This window comes from Syngnathus typhle, linkage group LG8, assembly GCF_033458585.1.
Source record: "Syngnathus typhle isolate RoL2023-S1 ecotype Sweden linkage group LG8, RoL_Styp_1.0, whole genome shotgun sequence".
Taxonomy (NCBI): Eukaryota; Metazoa; Chordata; class Actinopteri; order Syngnathiformes; family Syngnathidae; genus Syngnathus; species Syngnathus typhle.
This window is the reverse complement of record NC_083745.1, coordinates 4,262,499-4,282,013: the sequence shown is the minus strand read 5'-3', so window position 1 is coordinate 4,282,013 and position 19,515 is coordinate 4,262,499. Positions and strand designations below refer to the sequence as shown.

Genomic DNA, 19,515 nt, shown 5'->3' with positions numbered 1-19,515 from the left:
AGCTCGCTGCATGGGGCATCTGCTCCATCCAAAATCCTTCAACCAGTGCGCCCGCCAGCCTGTGAGGTCGAACGAATCGCGCCTCTTATTACCACCGCTCTACAGTGAGAATGGGAGAATGGGAGGAGGGGAGCGGGAAAAAAACAAAAAACACTTGACTTGTACTAATAGCCGGGAAGCCATGCTGGTCACCAAAGGTCTGAAGACGAAGCACCCTGTCAGTGCCCAGCTTGGGAAATTAGCAAATAATGTTCCCTTCCCCCTGACAAATGTGTGACAGCTCGCCTTCGCCAATCATCCTCTCCTAACGTTATGATGCATGTCTCGGATCCCCACCGGAGGATACAGCCCAAGTTTACTGACCCTCAATTTACCCATGACAAATGGGGTCCTGGTAAATGTGCGTTTTCTAGGGCGCGGAAGGGGTTCATTTGAAGCAATCCTGGTTTATATGGATGTCACTGATTAGGATAAATAGAGGCTGAGTGTGTTAGGACCGCTTGCAGAACCATATTACCACGGGCCTGCCTGCAGTCTTGCCCCCGGAGGGGAGCCTTTCGTGAAAACTTGGCCGTGATAGAAAACCAAAAGCTCTGATGCAATTAGGAGATTAAATTGGATAAATTGTACAGTCGTGTTTTTATTTATGATGCCCTCGTTGATACAGTGAGGTAACTGCTCCGTAAAAAGGTTACAGTGCCGCAAATGAGGTTGAAAATGTTTTTTTAAAGAAAAAAAAACAAAGGGAAGAAAGAAAAAAAAAAACTTGATCACACCAGGCTGTTCTCTCTGCAGCGCTTGATAGAGCTTAATAAAATATCGACTGGAGGTACAGCTCGGACTTTCTCCTTTTGATTTTCTCCAACCTTGCTGACAGTCCGTTCTACCGGTCCTGTCCTGACCAATGGATAACCAATACATGGATTAGACAGAGGACACGCTGGCAATCTCCGAAGGGATAACACTTTGTTGGAAGCTAAAAAGGGATGGCCTGGAAATGAGCCCGCAGGACTTTTCTTTTCAAAACAATCGCAGGAGAGATACAAGCTCCTCCAAGATGTAAGAAACATGGTGAACTTTTATACCTTTTGTCTGTTTGTCTCGTTAGCGTTAAAAACGTCCAAGAGGAAATGCCAGCAGGAACATTTGACACTGCGGGGCGCTCTCTTTGGGAGAATGGATTGTGAGTTTTGGAAGTGGTTTCAGGGTAATAAGCCGAGTGAGGACGTGCCCCTCCGCTATTCGATTTGACTCGGGGTAATTTGTGGTAATTTCTTTGAATTGGGTGACTTACATTTCCACAATTAGGGAGGCGGCGTGAGAAGAGCCAACTTGGAAACCGAAGCATGAAAAAAGGCGCAGATGGGGCCGTAAGACATCTACACCTTCGCTATACCCCCCTCACCATTTTCATCGAGTCTGGACATCGGCGAAGACAAGGAGCCAAAAGCCCATCTGCAGTTTCAATGCGCAAGCCGAACAATTAGTGGAGTCGGTTGGGAAAAATCAAGCGGTGTCAATCCTCGTGAGCTGTCAGGCGACAGGAGTCGTCGAAGAGCTGGACCTGTTCATTGGCGACTTTCTCTTTTAATTCTCTAATCAATTGTACCACCATTGCCTCCAGGGGCAATTGTATCCTTATACTAACTGGAAGTGAGTAAGTACTGAAAGCAAGATGGAGTAAGAATAAGACGGGAAGAAGAAAAGAAAATCAACAAAGATAGAGTAAAGGGGGCACGTTTCCTGGGTAAAACCTGATGGTAATCATCCCAATCCGCTTAGCCTCTGTGACTAATGGGGTCTGTTCTTTAGGGACCTGCCACTTTCACCGGGGCGCTATAGAAGCCATTAATGTCTTAACTTATACACCTTCTCAAGGCTGCGTGGTAACACATGTACACACACACATGCACGCACGCATGCACGCACTTCCAGGCAAGCAGGCACGATCGCGGGCACACTGCACTCCTGTTTCATTATCCCGCCGCCTTGTTGGCCTTTGCTCCGCTCCTGCTAGGGAGGTTAAATGCAGGAGAGCTGGGCCAGACTGCACGGTTGGAGGAGAAGGGGACGCATGGCTGAAGAAGGGGGGTCTGGGGAGCAAGAGGAGGGAGGGAAGGGTCTTGATGAGAAACAGCTGCCCCAGGATGGAGGGATCTGGGTGAGGGGGTGGCGGCCCCCACTTTGCAATTCTGCGGCACTCAAGGCCAGGGCTGCGCTTGAGGCCAGGGGGGCTGGCGGCGGGGTGGGGAAGTATTTTTTTTTTTAAAAAGGGGGTTCTAGTGAGAGTGCCTTGACGCACCCGTTTCATTCTGTCCATCAGAGCTGCAACAGACAGAGGCTTCCAGGTCAGACAGGCTGTGACCCCCCACAACCTCTGTCTCCTCAGCAATGATGACAGATAAGAGCACCACTTCCTTCTGTTGCCCAAGATAATCACATCCTCTCACTTGTGAGTGGATCACGCTCACCTTCTTGTGCGCTTGTCTTGTTACGTACGACTTCCACGCCGCTGTCGACCAAACAAACTATTGCATTACCAGTCTCATTTCTTAAACCTGGAATGGCTTATGAAGACTTCTACCAAGGGACCAATAATCATAATTTGGATCAACCCACCACCCCTCCACCTCCAAGAAAAACATTCATTGAGACTCATTTCCTGCATGTGCTCGAATGTTATCATTAAGATTCCCCCCTAAAAATTTCACAAAAGTGCCTTTGCCTCCCCGCAAACAAACAAGCAGCATTTCAAACCTCCTTGTCAGAGGTAACCGGATAGCCACTCAATAAAGTGCGACGAATCCTTGGATCCGCACCTTCATCCTCATCCTCACCAAAATTTAATGGCAGCTTATTTGGCCCATTCCCCAGCCGTCCACAAGGTTTTATGTTAGCTTTAGCGTAATCCTCCTAACTAAGCAACAGCAAAAACATAACCTCCCCGGGTCCCCCTCTTCCTTTTGCAAAATCTGCACGATTAGCAAACCCAAAGCTCTATCTGTCTCGTATCAATCCTGCTAAAGACGATTGGCAGAATGAGTCATCCTGACAGCTTGAGTTTAACAGAGCTCGGCAGCGACCTTGTACGACAGAAGGTCAGAAGGGGATCGGGTTGCGCCGCTCGAAGCCCCTCCGTCAAACAGCCTTTTGCTTTTAAAACAGTGCAGATCTTGCACATTTTACATTCAGCCAGGCAAGACCTTGGTTAGTTCATTACCGCCAGGCTGAGGGTTTTCCATACCCCGGCGAGGGAAGACAAGACGACCAGAGATTTTGACTCACCAGTGTACACAAATCTCCCGGGGGCACCTTTGCAGAACTGCTTGGACTTGTAGGACAGCGTGACTTCCACCACGCCGGGGATGTGCCGAGGTGGTGTCTGGACGCGGATAGCGTGGGGAGTTATCAGCTGGATTAGAGAGAAGAAATAATGAGCCCCTCCGCAAGAACAAGGCGAGAAGGTTTACCACGTCATACCTCACTCCATACGAGCATGGTGCCGAAGACCACCTGTAGGCCGTCAAAGAAGTTGTCCCCTATGATGATGACGGTGGCTCCTCCAGTGGTCCATCCCTCGCTGGGGCTGATAGCCTTGATGCACGGGGTGGCTGCTTATCCAAGACAAAGAGAGAAAAGCAAATTCAGCACCCGAGCTTCGAGACCGCTCGCCCGTTCCGCACAGACACACACGTATGTCGCCGCGTCAGCTCCGAGTCCAAGCTGAGATGGAGATCGGAGATTGCCCCCCCCTCCCCCTTAGGAAGATAGAATGATGGATTTGTCCTTTACGGCAGCAGAATCAAAATCATTTATCAGCGCGGCGGAGTGGTGTAGTTAAGCAGACCCTTCAAATGGTTGACTTCACAAAGGCTAAACGCCGGGCTCGCTAGGAAAATGATTTGATGTTGCAAATGATGTGTCAGGGCAAATGTAGCCATCGGAATTGATTAGGCGCGCGCCCGCGCGTACAGTTGAGATTTCAAAGTCGGAGGCACGTCATAAATTAGTCAAGAGTAGAGGCCGTTAAAGTGGGAATGACAAGCTCAAGCTTTGCCGCTTCACGTTGTTTCATTACCTTTTGTTCTGCATACGCGGCGGGCGCAGTCGAGTTTCGGGTTTCATAACGTCGGAGGCACCGGTGAATTATTCACGCGGAGGCTTTTCCTCCCCTACCCGGCCCTTTGTTTTGGTGATCGATTCAATCCATTTCATATTGTTTATTATTACAATGCTTTTCATCTGGCGTGACTCCGGCGACACGGCTCCGCCATACATCAAGCGTCTGAGTTGTTATTATAATCTCATTTGAGTGATCCGGCGCCTCACATCCGCTGTCATTTGATGCATTACCTTAATATGGCGCTCGGCACAACACCGTGTTTACCGCAGAAAAAGCATGACAGCTATCCATAAAGCAGCCACATCCGATTTAATCTATTCCCGTCAATATCTTTGAATATACAATGAATTGCCGACGCCTCGCCTTCCCCGATTGCGGCCGGGTTCTTTTTCTTCCCGGGCTTCTAAACCTCTATTATCCTTTCCATCCAGTGAGTAAATCACAGTCGGCCCCCCCCCCGGTTGTACGGATCGCCTCCGACAAGACATCTCCCTTTGTTTGCCTTGCTGTTGGGCCCTTTCGGGTCATGTTTGCCGTCTCTCCCGGCCCATAAAGTGCACGCGCACACACGGGTACTACAGGGAATGTGACTTTAACAGGCGCTGTTGACTTCATGCTAATCACCTCGTACAGATTTTCATTTGTGAGGCCTGGAGGAGTGACATTTGCTTTCCTTAATTGCGAAGCGCGGCGTCTGAAAGAGGAGCAAGCCTCGGCGGGCGCGCCGGGGCCCCCCTCTGAGGGCCTGACCTTCATCAGTGCGGACGATTACAGCAAATAATTCACCCTTCAAAATTACTGTAAACAAATTGACTTTGGGGATGAGAGCAAGCGCGAGGGGGATGGCGGGGGGGGGCTTTGTAGGAGAAGGAGGAGGTAGGCGGACCCGATGGCGACTGTGACCGTTCGGGGCCAGCTGCAGCCCAAAGCCGAGCGCCGGCCGCGCAAACGAATGCGCGCGCACACAAAGGCACCTACGCCGCCACCCACGCGCACTCACGGCGACTGGGGCGCTAAGCCGGCCGCCCTTCTGCCTGCAAATTTGCATACATCTCAATGCGCAGACAGAGCGGGGAGCATGTGCTGAATGGGGACCGTGGCAAAGTGGATTACACAGTCAGTGCCGGCGATCTGATGACAGACACGCACAATAAAGCCAGCCTTGGCAGATGACAGGCATCACAAGTGGAAACTTTGAGTTACCAGACAGGAAACGCACCTGTCTCCGCCCCCCTATAACTTCCAACCATCCCGCCCAGAGTTCTTAGCGGAGCCGCGCTAGGACGTCAAAACCCATCCGAGATCTGAGCCCGGGAGGTCGCGCCTCCGGTATTGTGACACTCAAACAGGTCTGATGTAGCCCCGTAAAGCCGTCCTTTGTTCTGCCTGCTGAAATGTGTTGTAATTGTGCTGTGGGATGTCCAGATGGTCGGTTGATAGTGCAGCTGATGGGATTATACCTTTTACCTCTCCCTGGGCCATCTGTTCCCTTTGACTCTCTCTCACTCTCTCCCTGCCGCTCAGCCTCTCTCCTCCTCTGGTTTCTCTCCATCTTTGCTCCCTCTCTTTCTTCCTCTTAGGCCCAGCAGTCTGGATTCACTTGTCTTTATTGCATAAACCCTAACAGCATTACAGCCACTTGGCATGCAAATGAGGCAGGCGCTTCAGGCTCTACGCTGAGTCTCCTATATTGTCTGGGGCTCTATAATGTGTGTGTGCGTGTGGGATGATGACGACGCCGCGTGCGTGCGTGCAATACTATTTGTGAGTATGGTTATGCATCTTTAGGGCTGAATCTATATACATGTTTGAGTGGCAGGTGACCCCAAAGCTCGTTTGTGTGTGTTTGCATAATACGCGTGGTGTGTGACAGTGCACGCAAGTGGGGGGGGGATTCCTCGAATAGCACTCAAGCAGCGCAAAGGACCTCCGCCAAGGCCCGACGGTCCTTGTTTGGATCGGCACCAAATTGTTCCGAGATATCCACCTCCTCCGTAGGTCTGGATTTTGTCAGCGAGATTAATTATTGTACCCCACTGGGCTAGATGCTACGAATATTTTGGCAGATGGATCACGTTCGTATTTTGTCACTCGGTCCAAAAGTGTGGATTTTCTCACTTCGATTTTGATGTCATATTTTCCGATTCATTCAGTGCCGTTTTTAACTCGATTTTGAGATTTATTTGAAAGGGGTAAGCTCGTTAAACAGGGCTGGAAAAAACGTCACATGGTGAGACGCCAGCTGTGCCGCCTTTGTGCCAATAGGGGGCAGCACCTCTTGATCAATGCATGATACAGGGAGAGGGAGAGACTGATGCTCCTCTGCCTCAGCCACACAAGGCTCCGTCGCCGTGCCAGCCACACATCTGAGGTTTCTCGCCTTTAGTGAACTCTCGAGGAAGAATGTGTTGCTATTTATACAACAACCCAAAAAAAAAATCTTGAAAGCCAAACTGCCTGCCCACGAGTGTCACGGCGCCTTTCTGGACATGGCGGGAGTCTCAGAGAAACAAAGCGAGCCATCCTTTTCCGCCGCGGTTTATATTAGCGGAGCGACGGAAGAAAGAAGGAGGGGGTAGCGTTGTGAAGTAGAACACACACACTCGCACAGCTAAGCATCAGGAGGGTGTGTTAAAGTTATTAGACAAAAGACGTGTTCAACTGCGCGGTTGACAGTCGCTTCTTTTCTCGCTTTTACAGGGTGTCACTCTGCTGCTTTGAAGAGTGTGGTGAGGAGAGGAATAAAAGCAGGGGTTGGCTTAACCTGTAAAGAACACACACACAAATACATTGACATACACACGCACACAATGTAGGGTGGGGGGCGTCCCAGGGGAGTGGGGGAACACGGAGGCGAGGGCTCAACCTCTTTAATTGCTCTCCTCATTAAGAAACTGGTTGCTAGGCGATCCACACCTATCGTGTCATAAACGCGAAACACACAAACAGAACGTCAGCGAACATAATGACTTTGCTGCTCCGGGCAGGACTTTAATTATTTGATTTTGTTCTCCAGTAGAGGAGTCATTAATAAAGACAAAAACAAATAGATTAGCTTTTTGCCCCACCAGGACTGCCGAGTGCACCGAGATATATTAATTGTCTACCACGTGTGTGTGTGTGTTTTTAATTTTAATATATAGTTTATTAGTCGTCGTCGTTGTGTTAAACATTACATTTGCTTTCGGTGGTCGAAGCATTAATGGCCGTTAATGTGTCGAGAAGCTCCGTTGGCTCTAAACTGTTTGCACCAGCCATAATTGGCCCTTGAAATGTGAAGATAAGCAATTTGCACAATTGCTTCGAGTCTGTTCGCTCCTCTTTTCTTTTATACTTTTTTTTTTGTTCGGTTTTTTTTTTTTCTCAACAAGCTTTCAACCGTATGCGGGTGGAAAGCGCGCAGGTCACGGGGTTATGTTTTGTGCATTTTGCTTTTTGAATTTCCCATGGTTTGGTGGTCCTTCGCTCTCTTTTTCTCTCGCTCGCTCTTTGGGCTGTGCAGGCAATCAGTCTATCATATGGAATCAGTTGGAAGAAAAACAGTAAGTTCTGTTTTTCTCATAGGTCACCCCCACCACCACCCCAATACACACACACACACATGCTAACCCCCCCCCCCCTCCCCTCCCCTCCCAACCCTTTCTCCTTCCTCCCCTCTGTTTCTGCTCTCTCACAGCTAAATCTGCAGAACCCAATGACAGGAAATTGACCTCACAGCCAAATTCTTAAGCAATTTGATCATGTTTCACATGAGCTTTTAGGACAAATGTAGGTGCATTAGCAGACCACGGGTCGTATTATCAAACCGTTTCTGAAGCAATAAATACATTTCCAAACATGGCAATGGCTTGGCACAAAGATATCTAAAAGAGTCTAATTGTGAAAGCGATGGAAGGGGCGGGGGGGGGAGCTAAGAGATGCTAATGTGCTAGAAGCTACAGGAGGTGTGGATGGGAGAAGATGGGAAAGAAACAGCGAGAGGGTGAGCAAACAAAAGATGCCAAAAAACATGTGCCTACCATTCTCCAGATAAGGAGGCGTACCTTCTGAAGGGTCGAGTCTGCGAGCCCTTCGCCCATGCTTGGAATTGTTGTGTACGAACATGTTGTCAGAGACGGCCAGTACGTGGCCGTCCACGTTGACGGTCGTCGATACGACAACCTGCGAGAGGAAGGAGGGGAGATGCGTTAGGACGTATTTGTGTTTTTGGTGCTTTCAGAAGCGTGTTTTGTTCAGACGTATCACGTTACGGCGTGCGGCCATTTTGCTCTTCGGTGTCTGCCATTTGTGTACGGCTAATTGACTTTTGAGCCTCTAAAATACATTTCCGTTCAGCCACTCCGCCAACTGTCATCACGGCTCAAAGCTCAGAATTATTGATCAGCGTGTGCATCTGTTTGGAGATGGAGGGGGCCCACCCCCCTTTTAAAATATTACTGGAGTCATTAGTAGCCCAACCGTGCTCTCTCCCATCACTCAGCAAACATTTTGCTAGGATCGGATTCCAAACCACACTCCATATTTCATAATGCTTATTTTTGTTGTTGTTTTTTTGCCGACCACATCTCCAAACAGTGAGGCCACATGTGAATGGCTAAAGTGTGTCTGAGCCGGAAACAGAGAGCCCCTCTCAGGTTTGCCTCGCCGGTAAGTGACCTCGCCGGAGCGGTGGAATTTAGGGGGATGCTTTTTTTTTTTTTTTTTTCGCAGTCAGGGGAGGGGGTGTCGTTTTGGGGACTGCTGGAGGTGGGGGTAAAGGGAGAAGGGGAAGTGAAAGAGCTCCATTCTTTGGAGCAGGTTCAGAGCTGGGCCAAGCTGAGGATGATGGATTGGGCCCTCTCTGGCCTCCAGCTGGTTTTTGGGGGTAATAAGTGGAGTCGAAGCCGTTCCGAGTACACAAGTTTGGCCAAAGAAACACCTATGGAGGAGCATCTGGCAAATCTATTTGGGAGGAAGAACACTATATTAACTGTTGGACCCGGGACAAGGGAGACATGATGTACATTTTTTTGCTTCTCGGAAAAAGTGTTGCGCAGCTTCTTCTTGCGGACCCTTTGACACAGAAGCGAGATGCGGTGTCTGTCACGCATCACTCCACATTGGGGAATTCGCCAGGAGGCCTGATGGCGCTTGACATCCGGACGGGACACCCTTGTCTTCATGTCTGGGCTTCCTCCTGGATCCAACCTGAGCGCCAATCACCCACCGACACGGCCTTCCCTCATTTGTCCTGATTCTGATGGCACAAAAGGCTCTAAACCCGATCCCACCACTGTTGGGATAAACCAATTATCAAATTGACCATGGGGGGTCGATCATTTCAAGGCTGGACCACTTGACACGTCAGACGTCGGGAAGACTTAGAGAAGTCTTAAAAGCGTTTCGGTGTCATGTCCTTTCGGTGTAAATCGCCACATTGTTGCCTGGCCGCAACAATGATGCTTTTCAGATGGTTGTAAGTGCTACACATGTGCCGGCTTAAGTGCGCACATATGTGAGCGAGGCCGCCCGTCGGAGGGGAAATATGAATGTGTGCATGCTCACGCATACATGCAGGTATGAATTTCCGCCGGCAGACAGATCGTGAGTTAACACTGTTGTTACATGTGCCGGGATGGTCCTCCCCCCCTGCGCTGAGGCTCAGAAAGCTGTCAGGGAGACAATTGATGGCAGCGCTAAATCCTATATCTTTATTTGTGTCAGATGCGATTCCCTTATAAATATTCCGTCCAGAGCGCATGACACAATTCCCCGGCCTGGGTTGTGTTTTTTTTTTTTTTTTTTTTTACCTCCCCGAGTGCCAATAAGAGATTTAGATTCATGCGTGAGTATATTATTTGTACGGGAAGGCGGCGGTAGATGTGCGAAGTGGCTTTCAGTCAGTCACCTGGAATCTGCGCATATCTCGTGGGTTCCCGGCATTCTTCAGACAGTTCTGGTTGCACTTGAGGAAGAATTTAAGGAAGAATCTGGAAGAGAGAACACAACAGGAGGAAGGACGTTTAGTCGTGCAGATTCTCGGATTATACATTTCGCGTCTATCGGAGCCGTTAGACCTGAAAGCAAAAAAAATCGTTTATCTCCATGCGTAGAATTGCACTGCATCCAAAATTGTTGCTCGGCTGCATAAGGTCACCCAAATGCCATATTTTTCGCACCATAAGGCGGACTGGATTATAAGGCGGCGTCTCACTGAACGGGTTTATTTTGGGGAATTCCCATATATCGGCCACACGGGGTTATAAGGCACATTAGGGGAAATAAACCGCTACAGCAAATAAGTCAAGACTAGATTTGGCCCAAGTTAGATCATATTTTTGCTTTTCCCGTAGATTGTTTTTGTGGTGTAACAGGAAAGAATTCGATTTATTGATGAACTAAAAAGTTCTTGGAACTCGATTTGTAAGCAAATGAAATGATTTTATAGTCCCCCAAAAAAATCTCTTTTTAAAATTCTTTTTTGCTACAGCTCTTGAGTTGCATCTCATTAGATTGTCCCCAGCAAGGGCAGTTGATCAGCGCGATCGAGCATCCGTTGGAAGCGGCGTGGCCAAATCGATGCATTATTTATCCGCTCAAAATCAACACCATCAGTCTCTTTGTCGTCGCCTTCACCCGAGTTCACGGGTCTTTCCCAACACCCATCTGCCACGAAGACGCGGAAAGTCACTTGATATTCCGCCCACCTCTTTAATCCCAGGACACCCCTGTGCAATTAAAGTTCTCCTGTTCAATAGGGAAGCAAATGAGGCCCACCTGTGACCAGGTCTTGTTTGAAGAGCATCAGGGATAAAGGACCTAACAAGGTGAGAGCGCGCCACAAAACTTATAGTCCTGTCAGGCAATTAGGCGGACACTCCTGGGACCGCCGTATGCCACACACACACACACACGCTTAACGCATGCACACACCCTGTGCACTTGTGGGTGGGTGAGGCAATTACGCCACAAATTACAACCTGGCTAATCGTCTCTGAACAAATGTCACGTCTGACTGAGATCTGGGCCGGGCCGGTTTGTCAGCCCGCCTCGCGCGAGGGTTCTCACGACAGAATTTATCGATGAAGCGCCCTTCTCACGTGGCAACGGTTAAAGATGGTGGAGAGAGTGGCTTCCCCCCTTGACAGGCTTTTGTGCCGCGTTGCGCAACTGCGCCGAAGAAACAATGCAATGGATTCGCTTTGCGCAACGTCCCGCCGCAGAAGAGTGACTGATGTATTGCTGTCAGAAATGCTGCCTTATTTACTTTCCAACCCGCTCGCATTGTGTCGGAGTGCGGTTTCCATTGTCCTTGCACAATGGCGGCGGCGGCTCATCGGATTACCATAGATGGCGTTTGCCGTTTCATCGCCGGCTAAATACGGTGGCTCGTCTGGACGCTTTCTCAACACTTAAGACTTCCCGTTTGCTGCGGCGGCCGGGCCAAGCCGTAAATCAGCATCGGGAGTGACCCTCCTAACCCCGGCCGCATTAACACTCGCGCCGGTCATTTCCAAGCGCTCTTCGATAGACTCCTTCTACCTTGTACTCGGCCCCACAGGAGAGAGGCGAGGTGAGAAAATATTTTCCCTCCACGTCCAAGAAGCTTTGGCTCGGACATCAATAAAAGACGTTTTAACCCGTGCCAGGATGCTGATTGCCTGTTGGTGTGCGGCGAGGCCATAAAAAAGCTGACTTGTCATTAGAGCATTTCACTTGATTGTGTTCGCCGTGTTTTCGGGTTGCATCTGTTGGCCGATCATCAAAATGACCATTATGTACTCTAATTCCCTGACCCTGTTTTTATTTCCCCGAAGAGTCATAATGTAGAGCAGCAGACATCTGTGGAAAGCAGACCTGAAATACGACTTTTATTTGTCTGTCGCCTCTCATACAGATTGGGTAAGGCCGGGCGGGTTGTGTGTTTGCGTTCACGCACACAATTTATGTCTGAACAAGAGATGGAATACATTTGCCAAACAATGCACTGACTTCATAAAACAAACACATTACTTTGCGACTTGGACATTTCTTGGATTCTTTTTTTTTTTTTTCTTCTTCTTCTTTACACACTGTTCCCGCTACCAGAGTGCAAAAAAAGTAACAAAACAATAAACGGGAGAAATGTGGCGCATAAAGAAGCTCCTTTATGTTTACTGTTATGAAGGCAATTAAGCTCAATTTCGCCGCTAAAAAGATAAGCTTAATTTTCATCGTCCGCGGCGGCGGCGCCGCTCCTATAGCATCCATTACGTTTGAGTTGGTTAAGATTCTCCATGAGCGCGGCGGCGCAAATTGGTCCTCGGTGGAAAGGAGAGCAATTAAGAGCAGGCCCCTCTCTCTCTCTCTCTTGCTCTTTTACTTCTTAAATATCTACAAAAGTTTGTGCTCTTGTTTTGGCACGCACAGAGACAAAAGGAGCTTGTTTAATTGTTTTTTAATGGGATATCAAGTCGTCGCTGCCATTAGATGTTGGCAATGGAGGGCAAAGGGGGATAGTGAGAAAGAATGAACTGCAATTAGCTTTGATTAAAGCTATCCTTCTCAATAATCAGCTGTTCTGACAGGACAGCGGGGCCCTGGTGGCCGCCGAGATGGAGGAAGGTGTTGAGTGATATTAAGGCCAATGAAGGGGATATTAACATGGCTAATTAAAGCTCTTCCAAAGCCGGCAGAGGAGGCTCTCGGCGGACCCGGGCCGGATGAAATAATCGGCCTGGGCAGCTATCAGTTGGAGGTGAGAGAGAGAGAGAGAAAACGGGGGCCGGCGTCCTACAAAGAGCGAGATGGCAATGGAGAGGAAGACTTCCAGCTCATTTTGACATGGAGCTTGCCAGTATAACTAAGAGCTGACATCAGCTTTTATGTCTGGCCGCCAGTCAGGGCGGCGCTGGGCAAATCAACACTCCCAAGAATCCAGCTCGGTCTGTGGCAATTAATACGCGTCTCCCGTTGTACCTCCGTGCTCGCCCACTGCCGAAGCTACTAATCATGCCATAATGATTTCTCTCCCTCTGGTCAAAGGGGAAATAGATTGTCTCTTTAGTAATGCAGCAGGCTCGGCGCCTTCCACTCCCTGGCTTCACACGGCCGGTAATTGAGGAGAAAAAGGCCGACTTTGGCACTTTGACTGATTTGAGGGCTGCTAGACCCTCTTATCTTTACTCTGATCATTTTAGGCTGACACTCAAAGGAAGACCCATCGCCCTAATTCTAGCTCGCCCTCTCCTATCATCAAACAGAGTGGGGGGGGGGGGAAAAAGAGAGAAAGTGACTAAAAAAAGAAAAAAAACAAACAGACGAGGTGATGAGGGTTTTTTCTCATTTATACGGCCAACTTAATTGCCGGGTTGATGTCGCCCGCGGCGTAAACGTCCGCCCCTTTGATGGAAATGACGAAGGCAAATAAGGATTGTGTTGCGTTATTGAGCGAGTGGCGCAATACCGTCAATTTATTTCGTTTGGGAAAAAAAAAGGAAAGAAAACAAGAGCTCTCCCCTGTCAGACAATACACGGACAGATGGCCCAAAGTATCCATACGAGTCAGGTATTGACAAGGCTAAGCTCCCGCCACTAATGACTAGCTCGCAGTGTCCACAGCCGGCAGCCATGACAGTGAGGTCATCCGTTGCAGGGTGGCGAGTATCGATCACCGGCCGGGCCCGGCCCATCGGGCCCCAGCTGCCTTCCCAGACTCAATGGGCCCCTGTTACAGGAGGAACAGCTCCCGCTACAATCCGCTGACACCGGATCTCTGCGCTGAGATAGTTGCGCGCCGGTCAATAGCGTATCGGCTTTCCAAAACGGCGGGGTCTTAATGTCAAGCCTCTCTCCTGCCTTGCCTACCTAGCACTCCGGTTATTAGGCGCTGCGCTCAACTGCATTCGCATCGCTGTTGTGACAAGGCAAAAAGAAGAAATAGAGACACTTTGAGATCTTAATCTCCACCCACCCTTGAACACTCACGTATGCACCCCGAGGTACCGCGGGAGGCCGGGTTGGGTAAGGCTGCCGATTCTGGCTCGGGTCGGGCCGTATTTCCCTCGCCTTAGCCCGAGTGGAGCGCTGCGGCACATTAACAATATTTGCTCTACCCCGTGTACAAGCGCCCAGGGAGCGACCCGAGTAGATCCTATCGCTTCTTTATCAGCGAACAAGTGCCTCACTATCCAACCATATTGGGTTTGGGAGATTAACCCCTTCCGCCGGCAGCTCTACCAGGACGGGGGCGGCAGATGTCGCTGTGATTATTATTGTTCGACATCAAATATCTCAACTGCGTATCTGCTACAATTTATTGGATCTTTTCGAGTCCCCCCCCCCCCCGACCCCCGGCTTTCCTCTCTGCTCGTGCTGCTGTTGTCAGTTCATTTTGTTGTTTCATATTTTTTTCAGTGCCGCGTGTATGGCGGAGAGAGAGGTTGGGGGGGGTGTCACAAATAATTGATGCGCTTCCTGCGCGCCCTGTAGATGTAGCTGTGTCCCTCCATTCATCCCTCTTTACCCTCCTCCACCCATCCCACCCCCTTCTTCTCCTCTCTAATGGGCAGAGTGGCATTGACATTATTTCACTTGAGGATCCCTCATTCTGTCAATCCCTCTTCATTTACTCCATGGCTGCAGGACTCATTATGGAAACACCCTCGCTCGCTTTCAGTCATCCTTCTCACCTCCTTCTCTCTCTATCTCTGGACACTGTTAGTCTCTTACTTAAGAGAATGGCTTGTCTTTACAAATAGCTCGGTGTAAGGGCCCGCTTCTTGCTAGCTCCCTCGCAGGCTTTGAGCGCGGGGTTTAGTGTCACCGATTAAACAAAAGAGGCACAGCTCCCGCTAAGTATCCATCAGGAGCTTAACGCTGGACTTCTTTTTGCTCGCGCCGCTGCAACCCCGTACGCCTGCGCCGTCGCAGGGAGACACTGCCGAGGCTGTGTTACCGTCGCACGCTGCTCTTTGTTTTGACATTCGACAAAATGTAACGGGACGCAAGAACATCAATAATTCCGCACGATTTAGCCGGAGCGGAAAATTCCTCCGGTTGCTGCCGTTGATACGGCACCTGCGAGGTGTTTAGTATTCATCCATAAATAGCGCATGATGATGATGCCAATTAAAATGATCAGCTGTCAGTCAGTGGCATGCACACCTCTTGCCAAGGCTGAGCAAGTCTCATTTGGATCGCCACCAAATTGAATTCCCGCCTTCTGAATAGATGCCTGGATTTTGTCATTAACAGCCATGCATTATTCACAAACACCTATATCTGGATCAGCACCAAAATGCGTCGGGTTCTTCCTTAGCCAATACCTAGCCCAGCTATAAAAAAAATCTGTGCAAAGGCTTTAGTTGAGTTAGTTGTGAGGAGTATTTGCTATATCGCTTTCTAAACGATGATGTTGGAATAATGTACGAATGGCGTTGTCAGGACATCATTTGAGCACTGTAGATGGTTTGTTTAGCTGGAAAGCAAAGAGGCTCCTCCCGCTTATTTTTTGGGCTCCAGAGCAGAAAAATATGGTGCTTTTGATTAGTGGTCAGCTCTGGAGCTCGGGGCCCTGAGGAAATACCAGTCAGCACCTCGCCGCATTTCTCCGACGGGAGATAAGCACGTGTTGGAGTGAGCTGCCCCGGTGAATAGTTGTATTTAGGGTGTGGGACGCGGGGGTTCTGGAAGGCTTTACAATGAGAGCCATACAGCGCCGGTCTCCCGCGACGGCTGGGAGTGATCACTCGGTCCCGCCCGGGCATGAGCAGAGGAACGCAGCTGTACGCTGAAGCCCGGCAGGGGGGCTTTGGACATTTACTCAGCAGCTATTTTGGAATGCTGATCATATTTGCATGCTCTTGTATGCGCTCTGGTCCCGTGAGTCACTGCTTTTTTTTTTTTTTTTTTTTTTTTTTTTGCTTGCTGCTGCAGCTGTCCATCCATGCATGCCCAATCGTGTATGAGTGTATTTCGACGACATATTATTACTAATGTATAATACATACATCCAAAGTGGCTGTCAGGACTGGTCAGCCATCATAAAACATGAGGCAGCCACTTTTGACATTGCCGCCACATTAACGCAGAAGAGATGGGCGGGGGGGGGTTGCGTTTGGACTGTCATGTAGGCGGGGGGGGGGAATAGAGACAGAAAGACAGCGAGCGGCTGGGCGCTTAAAGCTAACAGGTAACCTTTCGATGCACCTAGGACAAAGGCAGGAGGGGGGGAAAGAAAATGTCAAATTAAGAGAGGCCAGGCAGAGAGACGTGGCTGCCATATTTGTGTGAAAGCCCAGTGCTGTTGGCAGCAGAGATGGCTGCTTTCTGATTCATCTGGGGCCGTATGGCGAAGCTTTGTCAGTCTGTGCGAGGTATAAATAATTCAGGGTGAGAGATGGCAATTACAGGGCCCTGCACAACCAAAATGAATATTTTATAAGGACTAAAACTGCCCTGGAATGAATCACACACATGGAGTCACACACATACACACCAAGCACGTCACCCATTTGTGTGCACACAACATATAAGTGATTGTGCACACACGCGGGCACAGCACGACCCGACTCGAACATAGATGTTGTATTGTTGACATTACAACTATTATATGATCTAAAACCCCGTGTTAGAGGCTTAATGGTATTTAATATGCTTGCATGGTGAGAGGAATTTGTATTTCCGCTTTTGCCATCCCAAATATGTTTACAATTTCTGCCAGGTTTTTTTTTTTGGGGGGGGGGGGCTTGTTTGTCCTTAGCCCTTTGCAAAATTAATTAGCAACAAATGAAAGAGCAAAGTCCTGTCAATAAATACTATAGATCAGCATAAAGAAAGTCTCTTGAGATGCCTCGGCTTTACTTTTGACCCTGTAAATATGCTCTTTGTGTGTTGGGGGGGCTAAATGCTAATGGGAAAAGATTAAACCCACTAGCCGCCTGGAGAAACTCCCTCTCCACCCCCTCCCTCCCCCCTCCCCGGCCGGGGAGGTGGTTAGGTGGTACCCATGCTGACAGCGGCTATCTGGATTCTCGTGGCCAATTCAGGATAGGGGAACTGCAGCTCAACCTCCTCGAAGAGCACTGCCAGGACAATTGAGGGCTCCTTTCGGCAGCCCTCTGCTGTGACATGGAGATCCACTTTTTATTTAATTGATTTTCATGTTGTATCATTCGTGCCCTCTCTGCATCCATTTCAACCTGGTGATCCTGAAAGGGGGATCCTTCCATCTGTGGTCCCTTCTCAAGGTTTCTCATTTTCCCCCTGCTAGGGGTTTTTAAGTTTTTCCTTGCCCTTTTGGGAGCTTAAGATCAGGGGATGCTTTGAGAATAATTGTCAATTTCTGTCTATGTGAAGCCCTTTGAGACTGCTTGTGATTTAGGGCTATACAAATAAACTTGACTTGACTTGACTTGACTTGGAGCATTTACCTCCAAAGGGTTTTGTCTGTCAGGTTTCTTGCAAAAACTCTTTCTTTATAATGCCGGGACAAAAAATAACATTGTTCGCCGGTCCGGAGGAGCGCCCCGACTTGCTTGAATGGTCATTGTGTGCGCCTCGTAATGATACCTTAGCTTTTGTGCGCGGGGGGCCAGGTAGGGCTACGTGACATCAGCGTCACACAAGTGACTCTCTGTGCCCATGTTTGGGGGGAAGGATTTTGTCCACGGTGGGAAAAAAGGGGGAAAAGATAATAAACAGAAGTTGGTTTTGTAGCCCTCCGACTAAGAGCACTGTGTCAAAAGTATCGTGTTTGGGAATCATTAAAAAAAATTGGAGACACTTCATTTTTCTAAAAAATGTAGAAATAAATTAAAAAAATAGCATACTCTGCATTCACAATAAAAAAGATTAAATTAATGGTTAAAATAAAAGTAGTCTTTTGAAAAGTCATCTTCAATTTAGATTTATTTCAACTATTTATTACAAGTACAGATAAGTCATTTTGTTTATAGAGCTAAATTTCTCCATGAGTCAAGGATTCATCTTAGTATGACAAATCAGACATTTATAGCACATGAGCTTGTCGCGATTGTCGCTCATTCCTGCTAGCATAGCATTTGTCATCACAATCTGTCAGCATGACGTAATACCCGGATTTTTTTCTTCTTCAACACTCTTCTGAGCAGCAATGTATTTGTCAGTCCAAAGGGAGGAGGATAGCGAAGCCTCAGAGGGAGGAGGCACCGACCGCAAGCGTTGCCCAAAAGTGACAGGCAGGCAAATGCTAAGAGAAAGCTGCTTCCGTGTCGAAGCGCGCTGTTAGCGATACAGCTAGCCGCTGTGTGAAGACTCCTGACAAAGCCGTAGCGCGGCGTCTCGCCCCGTTTGTGACTTTTCAAAGAGTGTGATTTGCAAATCACATGAGTCTGTGGGCATAGACCGGGCATGTAAGTGCGGTGAATAAAAGCCCCCCTGCGCCGCCGAGGGAAAGCCTCGCTTGTCAGCTCGCTTCTTTGTCAGGAAACTGACACATAAATAGACAGTGTTTTGCCACTCACTCCTCCCCGCCTCGTGTACACACGAGGCACGCGTTTGCCTCCGCCACATCCAGGTTGGGTGGCTTTAGGGGAGGAAATTGTTGAAAGACACCCTGCCGCTTCTCGGGGCGATGACTGCAAATATTGCGGGCCACTTCAGAGCGCCTCCGACAACAAACAATGGGGGTTGATGTGCAACCAGATAAGGAGAGGGAGAAGAAAAAAAAAGCAGATCGGCTAGCTGGGTCAAAAGCGTCACTACGGGGCCTATTTTTCATGCAAATTACTACTAATGAGCTTCCTGAAATCTGACTAATTATATCAAAGAGATTTCTTTAATTAGTTTGTAATAACTCCGCACACACACACAAGCATGGAAGTAAACAGATTAAGCTATATGGAGCTAGCAATTTGTCACACTTTCTACGAGGTGCCGTGCAGCTGGCGCTAATGTTGCCTCTCCAAAAGGCCTCAATAAGTACGTTGCTTTAAGAGATACAAATATGTGCCTGGAGGATATTATGAAGTGTTTCCACAATGGCAACATTTACAGATGGAGTGGAGACTGCCGACCTCCTCCAAGGCTCAACAATCCCGAGTTGGAGAGCGAAAAATAAAGTCTAGTTCTTTCAACGGAATTTACAGCAATATTTGACGGTTGCCTCCGTCGCCAATATGGAACAAATTTGGATTTAATCAGTATGAACTTGTGTTGGCCCACCTTTCGATATTTCATTGTATAATGTAAACAGAGTAGTGTAACAGTATCTGTGTTTTTCTGCAAACTAATTGGGAATTTGCAAACGTCATAAACCAAGGACATTTGGTACAAGTGGAAAACAATTTCTTTTATCAGTTGCTTTGGTTTCCTAAATGAAGCACCCTCGACAGAAATATCTACACTACTAAAATATGGAACAAATTACTTACTAAATTAAATTAATTACAAAT

At 48.6% G+C, this 19,515-nt stretch overlaps 2 protein-coding genes across 10 annotated transcripts in view; one reads left to right on the top strand and one right to left on the bottom strand.

The window, feature by feature from the left end:
- Nucleotides 1-19,515, bottom strand: part of ebf3b (EBF transcription factor 3b) — a 73,270-nt gene that overhangs the window by 16,989 nt on the left and 36,766 nt on the right. For 3 of the 9 annotated variants that reach the window (XM_061285128.1, XM_061285132.1, XM_061285137.1), the window contains exons 7-10: nt 10,011-10,092; nt 8,143-8,284; nt 3,481-3,614; nt 3,286-3,412 (exon numbers count right to left, since the gene is read on the bottom strand). In XM_061285128.1, coding sequence (XP_061141112.1) covers nt 3,286-3,412; nt 3,481-3,614; nt 8,143-8,284; nt 10,011-10,092 — 485 coding nt within the window. The remainder of the gene's footprint in view (nt 1-3,285; nt 3,413-3,480; nt 3,615-8,142; nt 8,285-10,010; nt 10,093-19,515) is intronic. The other 6 variants (XM_061285129.1, XM_061285134.1, XM_061285130.1 and 3 more) reach the window with 3 other exon arrangements.
- The window catches only part of mgmt (O-6-methylguanine-DNA methyltransferase), a 94,189-nt gene that overhangs the window by 44,276 nt on the left and 30,398 nt on the right, over nt 1-19,515 (top strand). The gene's annotated exons all lie outside the window — the stretch shown is intronic.